The 21,069-nt window shown below is 41.0% G+C and overlaps 2 protein-coding genes across 2 annotated transcripts in view; one reads left to right on the top strand and one right to left on the bottom strand.

Moving 5' to 3' along the window:
- The window catches only part of ankmy2a (ankyrin repeat and MYND domain containing 2a), a 42,161-nt gene extending 26,001 nt beyond the window's left edge, over positions 1-16,160 (bottom strand). The window contains exons 1-2 of the mRNA XM_072253380.1: positions 15,972-16,160; positions 10,905-10,969 (exon numbers count right to left, since the gene is read on the bottom strand). Of these exons, the coding sequence (XP_072109481.1) occupies positions 10,905-10,969; positions 15,972-16,038 (132 nt within the window). The 5' untranslated portion in view covers positions 16,039-16,160. The remainder of the gene's footprint in view (positions 1-10,904; positions 10,970-15,971) is intronic.
- Positions 16,161-16,441: 281 nt separating this feature from the next.
- bzw2 (basic leucine zipper and W2 domains 2) overlaps positions 16,442-21,069 on the top strand; it is a 108,191-nt gene continuing 103,563 nt past the window's right edge. Inside the window, exon 1 of the mRNA XM_072253379.1 lies at positions 16,442-16,601. The gene's annotated coding sequence lies outside the window, so the exon portion shown is untranslated. The remainder of the gene's footprint in view (positions 16,602-21,069) is intronic.

The raw sequence follows: 21,069 nt of genomic DNA, 5'->3' as shown, positions 1-21,069 counted from the left end.
CTCGAAGGGCCGATTCCACCCCATATCTTGAGATAAAACAAATATTGTGAGCTAAAGGGACTATTCCTGTGCTTACTATTCTCTGTTTTAAACACCCCATAGCTTCCCATGGCAGGCACTCTCGTCCACGGGACTAGTTCTTTACAGCAAACTGCAACCCCCCTCCCCCACCCCTATGCATGCCACACATCACTATTCAGTATCTAGCGAAGATCTGCCTACATGTGATCCAAGGTAGCCTTGAAATCCACACTGGGGAAAAGAAAACAAGATGGAAGATAATATCCTTGACATACAAAAATTTTAACGACAAAATACATTTCTAAAATCTTGTAGACTTAAAAAAAATTGCATTTTTAATAGAGGGAAGAAGTCCTATGTACAATGAATGTACAATGTAAAATAGCCATGTTTACATTAAAATCTGTTGAAGCTCCATTCATTGATAGCTGAAAAGAAAATGCACTTTAGATACTATGCAGCTAAACTGAACATCGAACACTGAAACAAAACTATATCAAACTCACTCCCAAATGTCAAAAACATGTGGATCAGACTGTCATTCGGAACCTTTTGTTGATTTGCCTGGATTTGACAAGTGATGTAAGTAGAGTGGACAAACCCAGACAAGTGGCGTTCTACCCTTCACTCTCTCATCTTGTTCTTGTGAATTTCCCCAAAGACAATTTTAAAATTGAAAAAATGCAAAAAAATAATCAACTCAAAAGCATTTCCAAAAATTTTACTGTTAAACAACTTTTTGTTTGAGATCATTGTGGACCAGAACTCTTGGCTATGGGAACACCTAAGAGTATACTGGATGGTACCTTTGAGGTTTATCATAACAATGTTTAAAAGACATTTGAATAAGTAAGTACAGTGCATGGATAAGAAAGCCAGTGGGATAATGGGCCAAAAAAAAAAGGAAGCTGGGACTAGCTCAAGTTGGCACCTTGGTAAGCATGGCAAGTTGACCCAATGAACTCGAGTGTACTCTTTTCCATAGATGCTGCCCGGCCTGCTGAGTTCTTCCAGCACTTTGTGTGTGTTGCTTGGGTTTCCAGCACCTGCAGATTTTCTCGTTTCCAATGGACTTTGTTTCCTTGTAGCATTAATTTATAACAATATATTCACATTGTGTCCCATCTTCACTGTATTTGTAGTCTATCCAATTCACAGCACAGTATAAATTTTATTTTATTTATGTAGGGATACACGTGGAACAGGCCCTTCTGGCCTACCGAGCCGCGCAGCCCAGCAACCGACTGATTAACTCCAGACTAATCACAGGGCAATTCACAATGATCAATTAACCTACTAACAGGTACGCCATTGTACTCTGGAAGGAAACTGGAGCACCCGGAGGAAACCCACACGCACATGGGAAGGAACTTACAGAGGACGCCGGAATCGAACTCTGAACTTCAATGCCCTGAGCTGTAATAGTGCCTCGCTGTCAGCTACAGCATGGAAGCAAAGTGACTAGCGCAATCACTTTACATTGTCGGCAATCATTAATTGGGGTTCGATCATCATCTGTGAGGAGTTTAAGTGACTGTGTGGGTTTCCTCTGGGTAGTCAGGTTCCTTCCACATCCTGACGACATACAGTTAAGGTTAGGGTCGGCGTGCTCTGGGCATGTTCTCATTGGAAGCCTGTGGGCTGCCATCAGCACAATCCTCAAAACGTTGGCCATGATACAAAAAGATGCACGTCATTGTAGCTTGCAGTATTTCGATGCATATATGAGAAATAAAGATAATCTTTAATTGTTTTTGTCTCTTTTCAGGTTTAAAATTATGAGGATGTCTAGTGAATGTTAAGCAAGAGAATTTACAGCCAATTTGGGGTGTTTCATAACAGTGTTCTGAATAGATCCTCTGAGCTTAAAGCTGTGGTGCCTTATCCTAAAACCAGCAGAAATGATTTTATCACCTTCAATTCCTTTCAGAATTCTAAAAATCTCAGCCCTATCCTTTCAGAATTCTAAAAATCTCAGCCCTATCCTTCAATAACCTACAGAATAAAAGGCTATTTTTAGTGCAGTTTGATTGGTTCCCCACACTGTGAACCAGACTACATTCAAATCTGCAACTCTTCACCCATCACTTGAATGTTTGCTGACTTAATTCTTTGTTAATAACCTTGATATTAAAATTCTCATTTTCAAATTCCTCCAATGTTTAATCTCTTCCACCATTCAAGCATCTGAGATGTCCACATTCAATTTTAGTCCATTGGACTTAAACTGGCCTACCATTAGTGGTGATGCCTTCACTATAACAAAAACCCTCAATTCTGAAATTTACACACACACACACCCCTCCACAACATTCTTTCTCCCCAAAAATGTCATCCTTAAGAGCCATTTCCTTGATCAAGCTTTTGGCTCCCTGCTTTAATTATTTTTGGCCTGGGAACACGCTGATATTTTTCAGTTGCAGTATCTTACCTATCAACTACATTAAGGGGTTTGTATAAGTGGATCCATTGTCAAAATATGTCATGTTTGCTATACAAGATCCTTTGACATAATAACCTTGTGAGTGATTTGATGAGACAAAGAGAGGCAGACATTAAATAGCATATATGCATCAAGTTAAAAAAAAGCATTTCCCCTTTGATGCAAGCAATCATTATTGAGGGGGGGGAGAGAGAGTCTCTCTCTCTCTCTCTCACACACACACACACTCACTCTACTAGCTAGGCAACTGGATTTAAAAATATTAGTTAACAAATATCCTTTAAAAAATTTCAAAAAGAAAACATAAGTAATTTGTGTCTCTGGCAAACTGAAACAGAGCTGCAGTATCCAAATCGTAACAAAAACAACTTCCAACTAAACTTCAGAATCTAAATTAAGAACTTCAGTTGATTTAGAAGTCTGAATCAGAACATTTTGTGGTCAAGACAGCTGAGAACATGGCAAGTAATCATGTTAAGTTGTCTCTAAACCAAGTTATTGAGAAATCCAGACCTCTGAAGAATGTTTGTTCAAAGTGGAAATGAAAAAGCTTACTGAGGCCGAGTTAGTTTACTGGGATTTCCAGCACCATTCACATTGCAGGAATTGCACAGAGTACTTTTAACCATTTAAAAAAAAATCACATTAACAGCCAAAAAAAAAAGACAAGTTTCCATGTGCTTGTCTGGTTAAGAATGTCATCCCCAAACACAAGAAATTCCGCAGATGCTGGAAATCTTAGCAGGTTGCAATGAAGGGTCTCAATCTGAAATGCCCACTGTTTATTTCCCTCCACAGATGCTGCCTGACCTGCTGAGTTCTTCTAGCATTGTGTGTGTTGCTCAAGATTATCCCAAGCTTCCGGCTTGTACAATATGCACAGCCAAATTAAAAGAAACCAAGAAACCACATTAACAGTTCTGTCCTGTTCCATGGGTGAGCCAAATTCAAAGATTCAAAGTGCATTTATTGTCAACCAACACATAAATTATACAACCTTGTGATTTGTTTGCTTAACAGGCAGTTGCAAAGCATGAAACCCGAAAGAACCCAATTAAAAAGACCAAACCCCAGTGCCCACAGAAAAAAACGTGATAAAAAACAAATCACGCAAACAAGAGAAACGAGGAACAGCATTCCGAACCAAATTGAGTCCTGAGATTCAAATTCCCGGAGCAGCCTGAGTAGGCCCAAAGCCTGGGTGGTCAGTTCATCATATTAGCGGGGCAAGTCGCCTTATAGTTTGCAGACATGGAGCACAGCAGCTGAGGGCAGTCTCACAACCTCACGCGTCCTGGAGAGAGGAGCCCCAGACTATTCAGAGTGACATCTAAATTGTTCAAACCTTGTACTAGGATGACCCAGCCCCATTGCAGCAAATCGCTTTGATCCTAGATTTCATTGTCGAAGAAGTTATTCTCAAAATCGGCTCGGAGTGATTCAGCCTTCCCCGACTCTTAACACCCTGCCTTTCCAGTCTATCTGGGCCAGCATTTAGATCGTCCAAACAGCATATCGTACTTCCATAAGGACCCGGGCATCCCTGCAGCGAAGTACCACCCAGCGATTCACTTCAGATCTGGATTTTGCTGTCAAAGAAGCCGTTCTCAACTGCACCAAATTGACTGGACACTTAGAGTGATCCATCCTCACACCCGGGTAGGCTGGACAGGCATTGGGACTCCTCCATCTCTTCTTCTCTCCTCCAAACAGAGCATTGAGATAGTCCAAATTAAAACAATAACACTGTATTTTGCACTGTATTCTGTTACCTTACAGAGGAAGTGCAGTGCAGGTATAGTACATGCAATGTGTAGTCTCACAATAAGGCAGATCGAAAGATTGAGTCCAGATTATTTCACCACTGAGAAGATGGGCTTGATCTGTACCATCTCGTTACAGCAGGATAGAAACTGCCTTGAGCCAGAGGGCACATGCTTTCAGCCTCTTGTATCTTCTTCTCGATAGGAGGGGGTGAAGAGAGGATGTCCAGGTTAGTGGTTTATTTGATTATGCTAGATGCCTTACTGAAGCGGTGAGAAGTGCAGACAAAGTCTATGGAGACGATGATGGGCTGGGTTGTGGCCACAATTCCTTGCAACTTCGTGTGATCACAGGCTGAGCAGTTACCATACCAAGCATCAAGATATGGTGCTTTCTATGGTGCGCCGATAAAAAATTGGTGAGGGTCAAAGGGGTCATGCCAAATTTGTTTTAACCTCCTGAGGAAGTAGAAGTGCTGGGGACCTTTTTTTAAAATTTAGAGATACAGTGCAGAACAGGCCTTTCCGGCTAATCGAGCCGCGCTGCCCCGTAACCCACCTACTTAACACTAGTCTCATCACAGAACAATTTACAATGATCAATTAACCTACTAACCAGTACGTCCTTGGATTGTGGTAGGAAACTGGAGTACCCCGGCGAAACGCACGTGGTCACGGGTTGAACGTAAAGACTCACGACAGATGGCACTGGAATTGAATGCCAAACTCCAATGCCCCGAGCTGTAATAGTGTTGTGCTAACCGCTACAGTACCATGATGTAACATCAACGTGGTTTGATTAGAGCAGGCTAAGGTGAGGAACTAGAAAGCTGAAAGTCTCATCCCTCTTGGCCTCAGCACCATTGATGCACTCACCACAGGAGTCTGGACAAAATCGTCAATGTAAAAGAAAGCACCACAAAGTTCATCAGTAAACAGCATAACACATTAACAAGGGAGAGATTAGGTCAGGAGATTAATAGTTTATTTGAAGAGATGGGCTTTTATCTAGAAGATAAATTTGACAACACGAGTGCAATTTTGTGGTCATTCTCATTTAGTAAAGTACTCAGGAATTTACTGGGTTTGTTATATGTGTAACAAGGACAAATACAAGTACGTTACAAGCTTAATAAAATTATGAATGAATTGTACAGGGTGGCTATAGAATATTTCTATTTGTGGAGGAACCAAACGTCAGCAAGTACATGAAGTGGCAAGATAGCTACTAATAAATGGATGAAGAAACATTCAGAGCAAGCTACAACTGAAATGTTAACCCTGACCATTAACAAGGGAAAAACGAAAGGAAATGAGGAATAGACACGTTGAAATACTGGGGCAGATAGATGGAAAGGGAGAGACTGAACGTTAGCAGCACCCTAGATTGAGTAAATTAACTACAAAAAGCACTGGAGGAACTCAGCAGGTCAGGCAGCATCTATAGAGGGAAATGGACAGTCAACACCTCAGGTTGAGCCCTTCATGTCTCCAATCAGACTAACTATCCTCTTTCTGTGCTGCCTTTTCAATGCACTTTAATTGCCTATCTTGATATGTTTTCTTGAAAGTACCATTTTTGTTGGCGAGAGCTATTCAATTTTTTATGTTATTAGTGTAAAATCATGTTCAAAGTACTGTAAATGTGGGGGGGAAAAAGCCAGAAAGAACTAACTTGCATTCACAACACATCTCATCACATTCCCAAACATCTGAAAGAAAATTAATCACTTCAGAAGCATAGTCACCGCACTTAGGTTGTTAAATACAACAATCAACAGCAAGATTTCACAAAAATGTAATAAATTGAAAGAGCAAATAATATATTTTTTGTGGTACAAACGTTTGAAGGCAGATGGTGTCCAGGCAACTTCACAGCTTTGAGTAGCTCAATGAGAGGTTTCAAGTTCACAAAAGAGGAGGCAAAGACTTCAATGAGTCAGAGCAACAACAACCTCATACTCAATGTCAGCAAGACCAAGGAACTGATTGTAGACTTCAGGAAGGGGAAGTCAGGAGCACACACACCTGTCCTCATTGATGGGTCAGCAGTGGAAAGAACGAGCAGCTTTAAGTTCCTGGGTGTCAGCATCTCGGAGCGCCTGTCCTGGGCACAAGAATGCAATCATGAAGGCGGCACACCGGTGACTCTATTTTGTAAGAGACTGAGGAGATTTGGTATATCACCAAAGACTCTCGCAAATTTCTACAGATGTATAGTGGAGAGCATTCTGACCAGTACTCCAATGCACAGGATTCAAAGAAGCTGCAGAGGGTTATAAACTCAGCCAGCTCTATTTCTGGCACAACCCTCTCCATCATCAACATCTTCCCCAGGTGGGGCCTCAAGGCAACACCATCCATTTTCAAGGACTCCCACCATTTGGGACACGCCCCCTTCTCATTACTACCATCAGTGACGTGGGACAAGAGTCTGAAAACCCATACTCAGCAAGATAGGAACAACTTTTTTCTCCTCCACAATCAGATTTCTGAATGGCACACGAACCCATGAACACTACTCTACTCATTCTGTGGGGTGGCATGGTACCATATCAGTTGCAACGCTTTACAGTACCAGCAACCTGAGTTCAATTCCCGCTGACAGTAAGGAGTTTGTACATTCGCCCCATTATCGCATGGGTTCCCCCCCCACTGTCCAAAGATGTACCGATTGGCAGGTTAATTGGTCATTGTAAACTGATTCAGATTCAATTTAGCATCACATTCAAAAGACAACTCCAGTCACATTGCAACATATTCTCAATATATCAAGAAATGTTCCGAGATGAAGAATATTGTTATCAATAAGCCTATCTGACACTGAACTTATCAGGGTTATGCAGCCAGAAAATGAAATATACCTACTGACCAGCTTCTGTTTCAGAACCTAAAGGAAAAGAATCTGGACCTGCATAACAATGTAAATTTAAATAAAAATAAAATAAATACAATTTTATACAATAGAAGGGAAATAAAGCTATACAAGAGATTTTATATAATCTATATATGAACAAAGATTAATGTGCAAAAGACAAATTCTGCAGAGACAGACACTGAAAATATTTATCTATTTGGGCACCATGATAGCTTAACAGTTAGCACAATGTGATCACAGCTTGGAGCATCGGAGTTCAGAACTAAAATCCAGCACCGTCTGTAAGGAGTTTGTACATTCTCCCCATGTATGTTTCCTCGCAGAGTCCAAAGACAAACCAGTTAGTAGGTTAATTAGTCATTGTAAATTGCCCTGTGATTAGGCTAGTGTTAAATCAGCCGGTTGTTGGGCGTTTTGGCTTATTGGGCTGGAAGGGCCTATTCCACTCTCTATCTCTAACATGTGTCATACAGTCCTTGAAAGTGAGTGTGTAAGTTGTAGAATCAGTTCAGAGTTGAGGGGAATGAAGTTATCTGGTTCAGCAGCCTGATGGTCGTAGGGTAATAACTGTTCTTGAACCTGCCAGTGTGGGACCCAAGGTTCCTGTACCTCCAGCCCGAGGGCAGTAGCAAGAAGAGTGTACGGTCTGGATGGTGGGAGACCTTGACGATGGTTGCTGCCTTCTTGTTGCAGTGCTCCATGTAGATGTGTTCAACAGTGGAGAGGGCTTTGCCTGGGGTAGACTAGGCTGTATTCGCCACTTTTGATAGACCTTTCCATTTCCGGGTATTAACGTTTCCATATCAGGCCATGATACGACCAGTCAAGATACTCTCCATTTTGCATCTTCATTTTTTTGAAGTTTTAGATGGCATGCCGAATGTACACAAAGAACGTAGAGACACCGTTATACTTTCTTTATCTTGGCACTTAAAGTGCTGATCCCAGGATGAATCCTCTGATATGATAACGCCAAGGAACTTGAAGTTACTGACCTTCTCCACCTCCAATTGTTTTTTTTTTGAACCAATGGCTTCTTTTTATGCAGTACCTAAAGGTGCTTGCAAAAGGATCTTTGTGTTATTTTTGCTGGAAAGCTAGCACTTAACAATGTATAGCTTTGTCTCCTTTTTAAAACGGAACACTGCCAGATGTTATTGCTGCAGGAATCCAGACAGGGCAATGCCAAATATTAGGAGCAAAGAAAAAACAAACTTCAGATGCTGGAGATCCAAACAAAAACAGAAATGTACAGCAAATCGTGAAGCAGTCAGAAACAGAGTCAATGTTTTAAGTCAAGGGATCTTCACCAGAATGAGAAAAGTGAGAAGGCAAGCATACTTTAAGCTGCAGAGGGGGAAGAATGTAGAGAACAGAAGGAATGACTGCAACAGTATGCACAGCAAAGTCATCAAGGTAACAATTACTTGAAAAACTGCCAGTTGGAAATAAATGACACAAACAATTTGAAACACCAATCAAAATAGAAGTATTTATCAGTATTCGTTTGCACCTTTTGTCAGTGTTTGCTTTATTTCGACATTGCTGGATTTCTCGTGTTAGATATCTCTGCTAGAAAATAGATTCAAATAGGAATGAAAATTAAAACTTATTGGTGAGTTTTATCATGAAAGTGGAATAGAAGATAACAGATGACAGATCATTCCATCATAATTTATGATAAATCTTTGCCATTGAACAAATGCTCTAGGCCTTGCTTCAAATATTCCCTATAAAAGATCTCTACCTTGAATACTCCCAGCTGCATGTGCCATGTAAACTACTGTAAATAAATTTTCCATTTGTGATAAAATTAACTAAAATCAGCAGCAAGTCTTGTGACCAGAAATCTGTGGGTTGCAGAATACAAGCTTAACTTAGGCTAATGACAGTACTTACTATCGTTTTAGATAAGATACTGAACCAACATCTACGCCATTGTACTAAGGTTCCCACGTTGCTATTTTGAATAAGATGGAACTGAATCCCACAGAAAGTTGTGGGTGGATTTCATCAGTAATTTTAACAAGTGCCATTTTCATACTTGGCATGGACACAAATGTGATTGGAGAGATTCAGTAAAGAAATTAAACCAGCAGTTACCTTTGATCTTCCAGGATAAATCAAATATAATGATTGATACAGTTAATTAATTAGACTCACAGTTTTAAAAATCAAAGATGCATCAGGAGGGACAAAGCTAACATACACTAATGGTTTTAATAGAAATTGAAGTACCAAAAGGTGGAAGCAAGCATACAGCAAGAAATTGGATTGGTGTTTATAGTAATTCTATAGTAAAAAAATGCAGCCTCATAGTTGGACATGCGAATGCAATGTTGCAAAGGCGAATGCAATGTTGGCATTCATTTCTAGAGGAATAGAGTATAGGAGCAGGGATGTGATGTTGAGGCTCTACAAGGCACTGGTAAGACGTCACTTGGAGTACTGTGGGCAGCTTTGGGCTCCTTATTTAAGAAAGGATGTGCTGACGTTGGAGAGGGTACAGAGAAGAGTCACCAGAATGATTCCGGGAACGAGAGGGTTAACATATGAGGAATGTTTGTCCGCTCTTGGACTGTATTCCTTGGAGTTTAGAAGAATGAGGGGGGGACCTCATAGAAACATTTCGAATGTTGAGAGGCATGGACAGAGTGGATGTGGCAAAGTTGTTTCCCATGATGGGGGAGTCTAGTACGAGAGGGGATGACTTAAGGATTGAAGGGCGCCCATTCAGAACAGAGATGCGAAGAAATTTTCTTAGCCAGAGGGTGGTGAATCTATGGAATTTGTTACCATGGGCGGCAGTGGAGGCCAAGTTGTTGGGTGTATTTAAGGCAGAGATTGATAGGTATCTGAGTAGCCAGGGCATCAAAGGTTATGGTGAGAAGGCGGGGGAGTGGGACTAAATGGGAGAATGGATCAGCTCATGTTAAAATGGTGGAGCAGACTCGATGGGCCGAATGGCCGACTTCTGCTCCTTTGTCTTATGGTCTTATAAATTTGTAGGTATGCGAATTGGAAGAGCGTATTTTCTGTGGTGGGCACAGAATAATGTCGTGGGGAGGAGGGAAGAGATGTGGGTGGACAGTAACAGAAGTACATTATTTAAATTTTTAACAGGGTGACTAACACAAAGGAATCAGTGAAGCAACAAATAGCCAGTTTATACATAGAAACATAGAAAATATATTGCAAAGAGATACTAGTGAATGGCAGTAAACTCCAGAGAAATTGATATTATCAGATGATTGATCATAGCAGAGGCTGAAGGAGAAATGCAGTCCTCTGATAACTAATCGGCGATGAACAGAAAGGCACAGAAGTATAACACAAATCAAAAATAGAATGTGCTGGAAATATTCAGCAATTCAGGATGCATCTGTGGGGAAAAAAAAACTGTCAACATCTTAATTTGGAGACCCTTTGTCAATGTTAAACAGTGTTAGCTCATTTATTCTGAATCTCTCTTCCCACAATTGTGGTCTGATCTGCTGAGTATTTCTAGCATTTGATGTTTTGTTTTAGATTTCCAGTAAGTAATGTTTTTATTGATTTCTGCAGAAAATATGCATGTTAAAATATTACAAAACAATGCTGAAATAAAATGTACAATGGCATTAGAAAAACATTTAAGTTCTTCTTCAGAAGTTCCATGTTGAGAAATGAAATACAAGAACACCATTATCTGGGGTATGTGGATAGCTCTCCCGAACTCCAAACAAGAGATAAACTTAGAATCACATTTATTATTGGAAGTTGATAAGACAAACTATTAAGATGCTAAATCTAGCCTTACCTGATCCAAACAGTTGACACGGACATTTTTACTACCCAGCAACCTTCCTGCCTCCTGAATGTTTCCTGAATAAAGTTAAAGATTTGTAATTAAATTTCAGTTTTTAATAAATTCAGATGCTTTTGGCCTTTCTGTTTGGCCGTCAGTGACTAGTGATGTTCTGCATGGGTTGGTGTTGGAACCACTACTTTTCACATTATATGTTAATGTTCTGGATGACGGAATGTTTGGCTTTGGGGTGAAGTTTGCAGATGATACCAAGATAGGTGGAGGAGCAGGTAGTGTGAGGGAATGGAGCTTGCATAAGGATTTGGGACAGATTAGTGGAAAGGGCAGAAAAGTGGTAGATGGAATACAGTGCAAGGAAGCATATAGTCGTGCACTTTAGTAAAATAAATAAAGACATCCACTACTTTCTAAATGGGGAGTAAATTCAGAAATCAGAGGCACAAAGGGACTTGGGTGTCCTGGTGCAGAATTCCCTTAACAGTTAACTTGCAGATTGAATCAGTAGGAAGGAAGGCAAATGCAATGTTAGGATTCATTTCAAGAGGATTAGAATAGCAAGGGTGTAATGCTGAGGCTTCATAATAAATTGGCCAGACTACATTTGAAGTACTGAGTAGTAGTTTGGGGGCCCATATCTATGAAAGGATGTGCCTGCATTGGAGATAGTTCAGAGATTTACATGAATGATCCCTTCACTGAAAGGGTTAATGTACGAGGACTTTAATGACTTTGCTGGACTTTAGAAGAATGGTGGAGGGCGGTGGTGAAACTGCATGGCAATCTACAGAACACTGGAAAGCCTAGATAGAGTAAAATGGAGAGAATGTTGCCAATAGTGAGAAAGTCCAGGATCAAAATGCACAGCCTCAGAATACGATGTCTCTATAGAACGGAGATCAGCAGGAATTTCTTTAGCCAGAGGGTGGTGAATCTGTGGAATTCATCACCATATACGGGTGTGGAGGCCAAGTCACTGGGTGTATTTAAAGCTCAGATCAATAGGTTCTTGACTGGCAAGGGCGTCAAACGTTACAGGCAGGAGACTTAGTGTGGTTGAGAGGGATGATGAAATAGCAGAGCAGATTCGATACGCCGAGTGGTCCAATTCTGCTCCTATGTGTTTCCTATGAAATCACACAAAAATATTATCCTCAGAAAGAGTAAAGGTATGAATTTTATGAATCTGTCTGAAAATCTAATTCACCCCTCACTTCGCGAACATATTCATTCTTGCTTGTTTCTGTTATTGAAGGTTTCCAATTAAATTTACCCAACCAGCCCTGCCAATGAACACAGGATTATCAATAGAAATGTTGACCAGAAAAGTTTACAGATGTAAAAATTTGATTAGTTTCATTCAACAAGGTTCATTTATTCTGTAGAGAATTTATGATTACATCAATAAGAACAGAAGTGTCCAATTGTAAAATGCTTAATTCAGGGCAGTAATAAGCACAATATGACTGATGTTTAAGCCTCCTCAATGCATGGACTTAAAACAGTTCATGATGGTGGTTCACCAACCTTCCCAAATGCAACTTGTGATGTAATCAATGTAGGCTTCTAGTAAAAGTAACTCACCAGTGTTCCATGAATCAATAATGAAAAAAATCCTAATTGTTTCTCACTCAAGTTGACTAACACTACGCTCTGTAAAACTGAGAGAGCATTCCAGAACTGAAGTTCTACCTAGAAGTCCAATGCAGCAACAAGCAATACTTGCCCTTCTGCAGTCATATTGCTTGCTGAGAAAAATCAAAAGCTGGCCATAGTTCGTCGTGATGAAAAATGGGAAAAACTAAAGTCTGCTGGAAGATACAAATAGAATGGTGGCCGGGAGGGGGGGGGAGTGTAGAGGGGAGAGTGGAAATGGAATTCAACTCAAGGTTATGAATTTGATTCGGGACTGGAGAGCAATGCATAGAGGATGACCTTTTCATAAAATCGAAGAATCTCAGAAATTTAAAGCACATGGGGCTTGAGCTGGCTAAGAAGAGAAGATAGTTATTTCCACATCCAAGACTTACAAAGTAAGGACAGATATGTTAAGACTATATTTATAGACTAAGCTCTGATGTCAATACAATAAATCCAAGAAAACACATATCCAAATACCACCCTTTGCAACTGGGTCCAAGACTTTCTGACCAACAGACTGCAATCAGTAATGATAAGCAGTAACACCTTCTCCCACAATTATCCTCAACACTGGTGACCCACAAGGCTGCATCCTCAATCCTCTGCTGTGCCCCCAATACACTCAGGACTGCACAGACAGATTCTGCTCTCACCCCCTCCAAAAGTTTGCAGATGACAGCACCGTAGTGGGCCAAATCTCAAATAACAATGAGTTGGAGTACAGGAAGGAGACAGAGAGCTTAGTTAAGCGTTGGTCATTGACTTCATAAAGGGGGTGGGGGGCATTGCACACATACCTGCTTATATCAGCAACGCTGAGGTCCAAAAGTTCTAGGACTGAACATCAGCAATAGCCTGTTCACATCTGACCACGCAGATGCTATGGTCAGGAAAGCACACCACCAGACTCAAGAACAGCTTCTATCACATGGTTATAAGAATAATGAATTGTTCGCTAGTACAGCAAGGTGGACTCTTGACCTCACAATCTACCTTGTTATCTATCTGCACTGCAACACTTCATTCTGCATACTGTAATTTCCCCTTGCACTATGTAATGAATTGATCTGTGTGAACAGCATGCAAGACAAATTTTTTTGCTGTACCTCAGTACCTGTGACAATAATAAACCAACTGCAATATTTATTTAGAATTCTTCTCACGACTACTGCTTCTGCATTCAATTTATTTACAGGTATAGCACGGAATAGGCCCCTCGAACCACGGCATCCTCGCAACCCGATTTAACCCTAGCCTAATCACAGGCCAATTTACAATGGCCAATTAACCTACTAACCAGAATGTCTTTGGACTGTGGGAGGAAACCATGGCACCCAGAGAAAACCCATGTGATTCACACGGAGAACGTACAAACCTCTTGCAGATGATGTTGGAATTGAATTCTTGGTTTTGATCTCGATACATGGTAGCATACTTGGAGGTATAAAAAGTTATCTTGCTTGGAAATGAGGGGAGATTTAATGTGGATAGGAAGATCTCCAAAACAGAGGGGAAAATAACAAGGAAGCACAGACTTAAGGTCATTGGAAGGATTTCTTACAGGACATTAAAGAAGAATTTTGACCATGAGCTTATCAGAAGTGGTTGAGGCAGGTTCTATGTTGTCGTTTAAAGTTAAATTGGATAGATATATGGGCAGGAATGGAATAGAGGGTTATGGGCTGAGTACAGGTTGGTGGGACTAGGATTGGGTAAGAGTTCGGCACAGACTAGAAGGGCCAAGATGGCCTGTTTCCGTGCTGTAATTGTTATATGGTTATTGAATAGTCGTGAATGGCCTACCCTGCCTCTATTCCTTATGAATTAGTGGAGATGAGAATCTCCCCACCTGACATAGATGAGAATCTGGAACCCAGAACCTGAAATGGGAGCGGAGGCAAAAACCCTCTTTCTAATTGAATACTACCTGTCTGAATATTCAAATGTAATAGAACAGTACAGTTCTGAGATGCTTCAAAGAAGCCAGAATAAGGTTGGGGGAAAGAGAAGGAATTCAAGCTGGAAGATGATAGGTGAAGTCAGGTGGGTGGGGGAGGAGGGGGGGGATAAAGAAAGAAATTGGGAGGTGATAGGTGGAAAAGATAAGGGGCTGAAAAAGGAGAAAGGACAATGGGAGAAAGGGAAGGTGGGGCACCAGAAAGAGGTAATAAGCAGGTGAGGGAAAAATAGAGGTAAGAGGAAAGCCAGCATAGTGAATGGAAGAGAGAAGGTGGAGGGACAGGAGAAATTACCAGAAGATGAAGAAATTGGTGTTCATGCCATCAAACAGACAGAATATTAGGTGTTGCTCCTCCAATCTGAGAGAGTGCCTCATAGTGGCAGGAGAGAAGGTCATGGACCAACGTGCCACAATAGTAATGGAGAGTGGAATTACAATTGTTGGCCCTTCCCCTTTCTCGGTTTTTCCATTTCCCATTCTGACTCCCCTCTTCATCAATACTTTAGTATAAAAAAATCCTGATGACTGTGATGTACCATCTAGATACACGAGAGCATGACAATGGCAACAGAAACTTCCTTTTTAAAGCAACGAATATATAGCAGGAGGACCTACAGAATAAATGAAACATAACCTTAGGAACATGGGTAAATGAGGAAATAGGCCATTCGACCCCTCACTGCTGCACTGTTCAGTAAATTCACAGCTGACTTTTTAAACCCCATTGTCACCATGATGCTCTAATTCCTCAACCGTAGATTCCTTTAAAATTCAAAAATCGGATGTTCTCATCTTCAACATTCTGAATCACCACTGCTCTATGAACTAGAGAAATCCCAAGAAGTTTCTTCTCATCGCAGTCGTAAATGATGAAACCCTTATTTTGACATCAAACCCTGGCTCTAGACTCCCCAACAAGAGGGAACATCATCCGCCATATACAGCTTGTCAACTTCAAGAGCTGCTTCATCCACAGCGTAAAGGCCCGATCTGTTTAATCTTCCTTTATGATGCCATCACCACCCCACCCTCACTTCACCGGGAATTCATCCCGCGAAACTTGCTCGGTAACCTAGTAAACCTGTCCACGAAACATCAGCTGTTACACGTGCTGCGCATCTCTGAATAGAAAGTGTTAAAATATTCCATTTTCTACATTCAAACCGTGTGCCCGTTTATGATAATTTACTATTTAACGATTTTTAAATGTGAAGTTATTAAAATATTTATGTAAACAAGACATGTTCAAACGTAAACATGCGGTTTTCACTGATCCATCCTCGTGGGCCTCATTGCGTTTTAATTTAAAAGTGAGTTGCCGCGCCCCACTTTAATTACTGCCCTAATTATTATAGGATTTACACACAAATCCGTGAAGCAGTTTCTGCTTTCCACCACAACTCTCGAATCATATTATTTAATTTTGGAAAGTGAGGGCCGCTGTTAAGTTCCATGATTACCTTCAGATATGACTTGCAACAATTCAGTCTCCTCCTCTGTCAGATCTCCTTTCTTGAGAGGAGCCATAATTCACTCCAACAACCAATTTTTATTTCCTTTAAAGCAGTTCAAACACATTCACCACCACCTCTAAAACGAGACAGCCAAATAACCGGCAGTAGCGACGTTGTAACACACGCCGGCGCCTCGACTCGATACTCCAATTGTATCTAACTCATAGCTTCCTGGCATAGAGGGGTGTGTGACAATCTTAAAAATCACTAAAGCACAATTCTATTAACATATATAACTTTGGCATGAGTTATCTATTTGTTTATAATATTAAAGTATATACTGTTTTTCATTAATATGAAGAGTGCAGATATGATTTTGTTTTGAGTCACTCATTTTTTTATCTTCTTCCCTACTACTTTGGGTCGATGGTAGCGCCAGCGACGCGCCTGTCGGCTCGCACTGCGCATGTGCAGGTTGCCAGCGGATTGTTCGGACGTGGGGGTTGAATTGTTGGGAGTTCTTGGGGACGGTTTGAGCAGCCGGGTGAGAACGCGGAGCCGACTGAGGAACAATAGGTTCGAACGCTCGCTTAGTCGCCTGGTGAATTCAAAGCAGAACAATCGGAACAATTCGAGGTGGGTTAAGTATGGGCAGGGAGGAAGAGGGAACGCGCTCTGCTGTGCTGTATACATGTGTACGTACTTTTAGAGAAAAGGGCAACTCGCAATCACGACGAGTAATTTCATAACCCACCAAATCCAGACAGCGAAAGCTCCGCACACTTTTGTATTGCGTGAAAGATGCACGATGAGGAGACAGGAATGTGCGGTTTCTTGAAAAAAAAACGAGCTGTGGCTTGGACACATTACGAATTGCTGGTTAAATTTTACCGAGCTACGCAAATGTTTTTGAAAGAAAGCTGGACTTGTAATAGTGTGTCTTCTATCATTAATCTAGTTTTGACAGATTACGTTAACATTGACAGGTCAGCAGATTACACATACATTTATTTTAATGTTTATTAATAGATTATAATCTTAAAGATGTTGCTGTACCTTGGAAATGATCCATGGATAATCCCGTGTCTCATATTAGGTGATTAACATATTCTGTATATTAATCCATTCTGTAATTTTCAACGAATGAATTAATGTGTTTAACGATAGTACTGTGCAAGCGATTTTGGTGGACTGTCAAGTGTGGGATTGGAGCTGGTGGGCGAGTGGATCAGCGCGGTTAGCAGATTAATTCAAGTACATTTATTAAAAATAAACGCTTATGCCCTTGACTTGAAATGTTCTGTGTACTTGGTCTGGTTACGGTGTGTAGTTGCTAGTTTCGATGACGCCCGACAACAAACTCGATACGTTTGTAATTGAATTATTGTTTTTCTGAAATGTGATGGCTCCCATTCTCCACCCTGCACGTTGGGCTTGCTGTGCCACTTCTTCAAGGAGATGACTGATTTCATCTTATTTCCGCCCCCCCCCTTCTGAGTCTAAATTCGAGTTGGATCCGATGCAAATATATATACCGTGCCATCCAGTTTGGGGAATGTATTGATCTCTACGTGTGGGAGAGGGAGAGGGGGAGGGGAGGTAGGCGGGTACTGAATCAGATTAATCAGAACAATGTGTGATTAACTAAGTGTATGACTGCAATTCAAACAAAACGTATGTAGTATATATATATATATCGAAATGAAGAATGTAATCCTAATAATGCACACGTTTAAGATGCTTGCCATAATTTGATTATTTAGAATGAATATCATAATTAGAAGGATTTTCCTTTTTTAAAAAAAGCTTGTATCACTAGGATTGTGTGGTGATGATCTAATTTATGTGCTGGTAAAATGTTTTAAGTTTCCTCATGTAATAGGTAAGTTTAAATTCATTCCCAATCATTATGATTTTGCTTGGGCAAGACAAGAATACCAGACTGCAGATTGTCAACATAATGGTGTGATGTCAACAACAGTGAATTTTCAAACCTTATGGGTGGACCTGGAAGTTGAGAAGCAGGAAGTTTTCTGATATGAAGTTGGAATTGTTCATGTTAGTGACTGCTGTTATAACAGGAAGCAAACTGATCATACAGTTCAGTAAAAACAAAATTCTGTAGTTCTGCTACCGCGTTTGAATTTTACTTAATGCCAAAAATAATGCAAAGGACTGTTTTGATACAATTGAAGAATCAACAACTTATTTATCTCCATTGGTTATTGTTGGACATCATGGATCAATTCATTATAAAATGTATTCCAATATATTTGTTGCACATTAACTTGGATATTTCAATTATATTAGTCTTATGAATCAGCATTTAGAAACGATAGGAGAAGCAAATTTAATTTGTGCTGAGAATTTAGCAGTAGTAGTGAAATCACTTGAGATGAGTATTGTGACCTAAGGGGTTAGGGAGGATTCTCTTAAGGAGGGCGCCTGTGCATGACTTTGTTTAATGTGGAGAGGTTGATGCATGGACATCCACCACACTGTCCTTGACAGGTGGGTTCAGAGCCCAATGGCATGGAATACAAGATGACTGGGGACCTTTCACCGCTGCAGCCTTTCACTGCCTTCACTGCAGTTGTGATTTGTCATCATCTTCCACCAGCTGCACCACTGAGGTCTTGATTGGATCACTCTTTGTCTGAAACTTCACTTCTTGACTTTACTATGATGGGTGCCCGTACCAGGAGCTAAGTGCCAGATGGCATTGCTCTTGGGATCTCAGGAGCTCATAAACCTCTCCACTAGGACAAGGTGACAATCCTCGGGGAAGAATGCAGTCGGAATTGGAAGTATTGAAACATAACTTCAAATTTATAATTAGATGACAGGTGAAAGTATTGATTTTTGAATTTGCAAATTGCAGTGGGAAGAGAAAGATATCCTCACTTTTGAAGTTCTTGGAAAGTTTGAGAGCAATGCATTGTGAACCTTCCATCATTGGAAGGAGAAATATGATGTGTGGAGGTGTGATTAAACCAGGGCCAGAGACAGGAATGTGTGGATGTGCGAGAAATGTGAAAGTAAAAGTTTGGAAATGGGAATGCAGGAGAGAACAATTTGGACAAGTAGAGATCTACTCATTCTTCCTTTTTCAGGAGTGTGTGAGAAAGTAACCGGAATATTGTTCCACAATTTATTTTTGAGGTTAAATTCAAGGCCTGTGGATGATGAGGGGCATTGATCATGTGGATAGCCAGGGGCTTTTTCCCAGGGCTGAAATGGCTAACACAAGGGGGCATAGTTTTAAGGTGGTTGGAAGTGGGTACAGGAGGGATGTCAGGGGTTGTGGATGTTGTTCCCTTATTCAAGAAAGGGAGTAGGGATAGCCGAGGAAATTATAGACCAGTGAGTCTTACTTTAGTGGTTGGTAAGTTGATGGAGAAGATCCTGAGAGGCAGGATTTATGAATGTTTGGAGAGGCATAATATGATTAGGAATAGTCAGTATGGCTTTGTCAAAGGCAGGTCGTGCCTTACAAGCCTGATTGAACGTTTTGAGGATGTGACGAAACACATTGATGAAGGTAGAGTCGTAGATGTAGTGTACATGGATTTTAGCAAGGCATTTGATAAGGTACACCGTGCAAAGCTTATTGAGAAAGTAAGGAGGCATGGGATCCAAGGGAACATTGCTTTGTGGATCCAGAACTGGCTTGTCCACAGAAGGCAAAGAGTGGTTGTAGATATTCTGCATGGAGGTCGGTCACCAGTGGAGTGCCTCAGGGATCTGTTCTGGGACCCATACGCTTTGTGATTTTTATAAATGACCTGAATGAGGAAGTGGAGGGATGAGTTAGTAAATTCGCTGATGACACAAAGGTTGGGGTGTTGTGGATAGTGTGGAGTGCTGTCAGAGGTTACAGCGGGACATTGATAGGATGCAAAACTGGGCTGAGAAGTCGCAGATGGAGTTCAATCCAGACAAGTGTGAGGTGGTTCATTTTGGTAGGTCAAATGTGATGGCAGAATACAGCATTAATGGCAAGTCTCTTGGCAGTGTGGAGGATCCTGGGGTCCGAGTCCATAGGACTCCCAAAGCTGCTATGCAGGTTGACTCTGTGGTTAAGAAGGCATACAGTGCATTGGCCTTCATCAATCATGGGATTGAGTTTAAGAGCCAAGAGGTAATGTTGCAGCTATATAGGACCCTGGACAGACCCCACAGTACCACTTGGAGTACTGTGCTCAGTTCTGGTCACCTCACTACAGGAAGGACGTGGAAACCATGGAAAGGGTGCAGAGGAGATTTACAAGGATGTTGCCTGAATTGGGGAGTATGCCTTATGAGAATAGTTTGAGTGAACTCGGCCTTTTCTCCTTGGAGCGACAGAGGATGAGAGGTGACCTGATAGAGGTGTACAAGATAATGAGAGGCATTGATCATGTGGATAGTCAGAGGCTTTTTCCCAGGGCTGAAATGTCTTGCACGAGAGGGCATAGTTTTAAGGTGCTTGGAAGTAGGTACAGAGGAGATGTCGGGGTAAGTTTTTTTTTAACGCAGTGAGTGGTGAGTGCGTGGAATGGACTGCCGGCGGTGGTGGTGGAGACAGAAGTGATAGGGTCTTTTAAGAGACTCCTGGATGGATACATGGAGCTTAGAAAAATAGAGGGCTATGGGTAAGCATAGGTAGTTCTAAGGTACGGACAGGTTTGGCACAGCTTTGTGGGCCGAAGGGTTTGTATTGTGTTGTAGGTTTTCTATGTTTCTATGTCTATGAGTAAAACTGAGGAAATAAGCACATTGCGAGACTTTAAAAGGTCAATGGCTATATGCATTATTTGAGCTAATAAACAGGAAAGACTGCAAGGCCCTGTATGCTACATAGCTGCTTGCAAGCATAATGGGAATAAGAATTAATAATCAAGTGAGAAAGACCAGCTTGAGTTCCAGAAATTAAAAACATCACTGGAAGTACACAGAAAGTCAGTTTTGAGTTCCACATTGTTGATCTTTGTCACTGTCTATGCGTGAATAATTGAGGAAAGTAGAATTGTACTTGATTGAGATTCCTCTCATCCTGAGGAGTCACTTGTATTTAGCCCCATGTTCATGCTCATTTATGACCACTAGGGTGAGATTTTTTTTA

The sequence above is a fragment of the Mobula birostris genome, chromosome 3, assembly GCF_030028105.1.
Source record: "Mobula birostris isolate sMobBir1 chromosome 3, sMobBir1.hap1, whole genome shotgun sequence".
NCBI lineage: Eukaryota > Metazoa > Chordata > Chondrichthyes > Myliobatiformes > Myliobatidae > Mobula > Mobula birostris.
The sequence above is the reverse complement of the archived record's forward strand: the minus strand, read 5'-3'. Positions and strand labels throughout refer to the sequence as shown.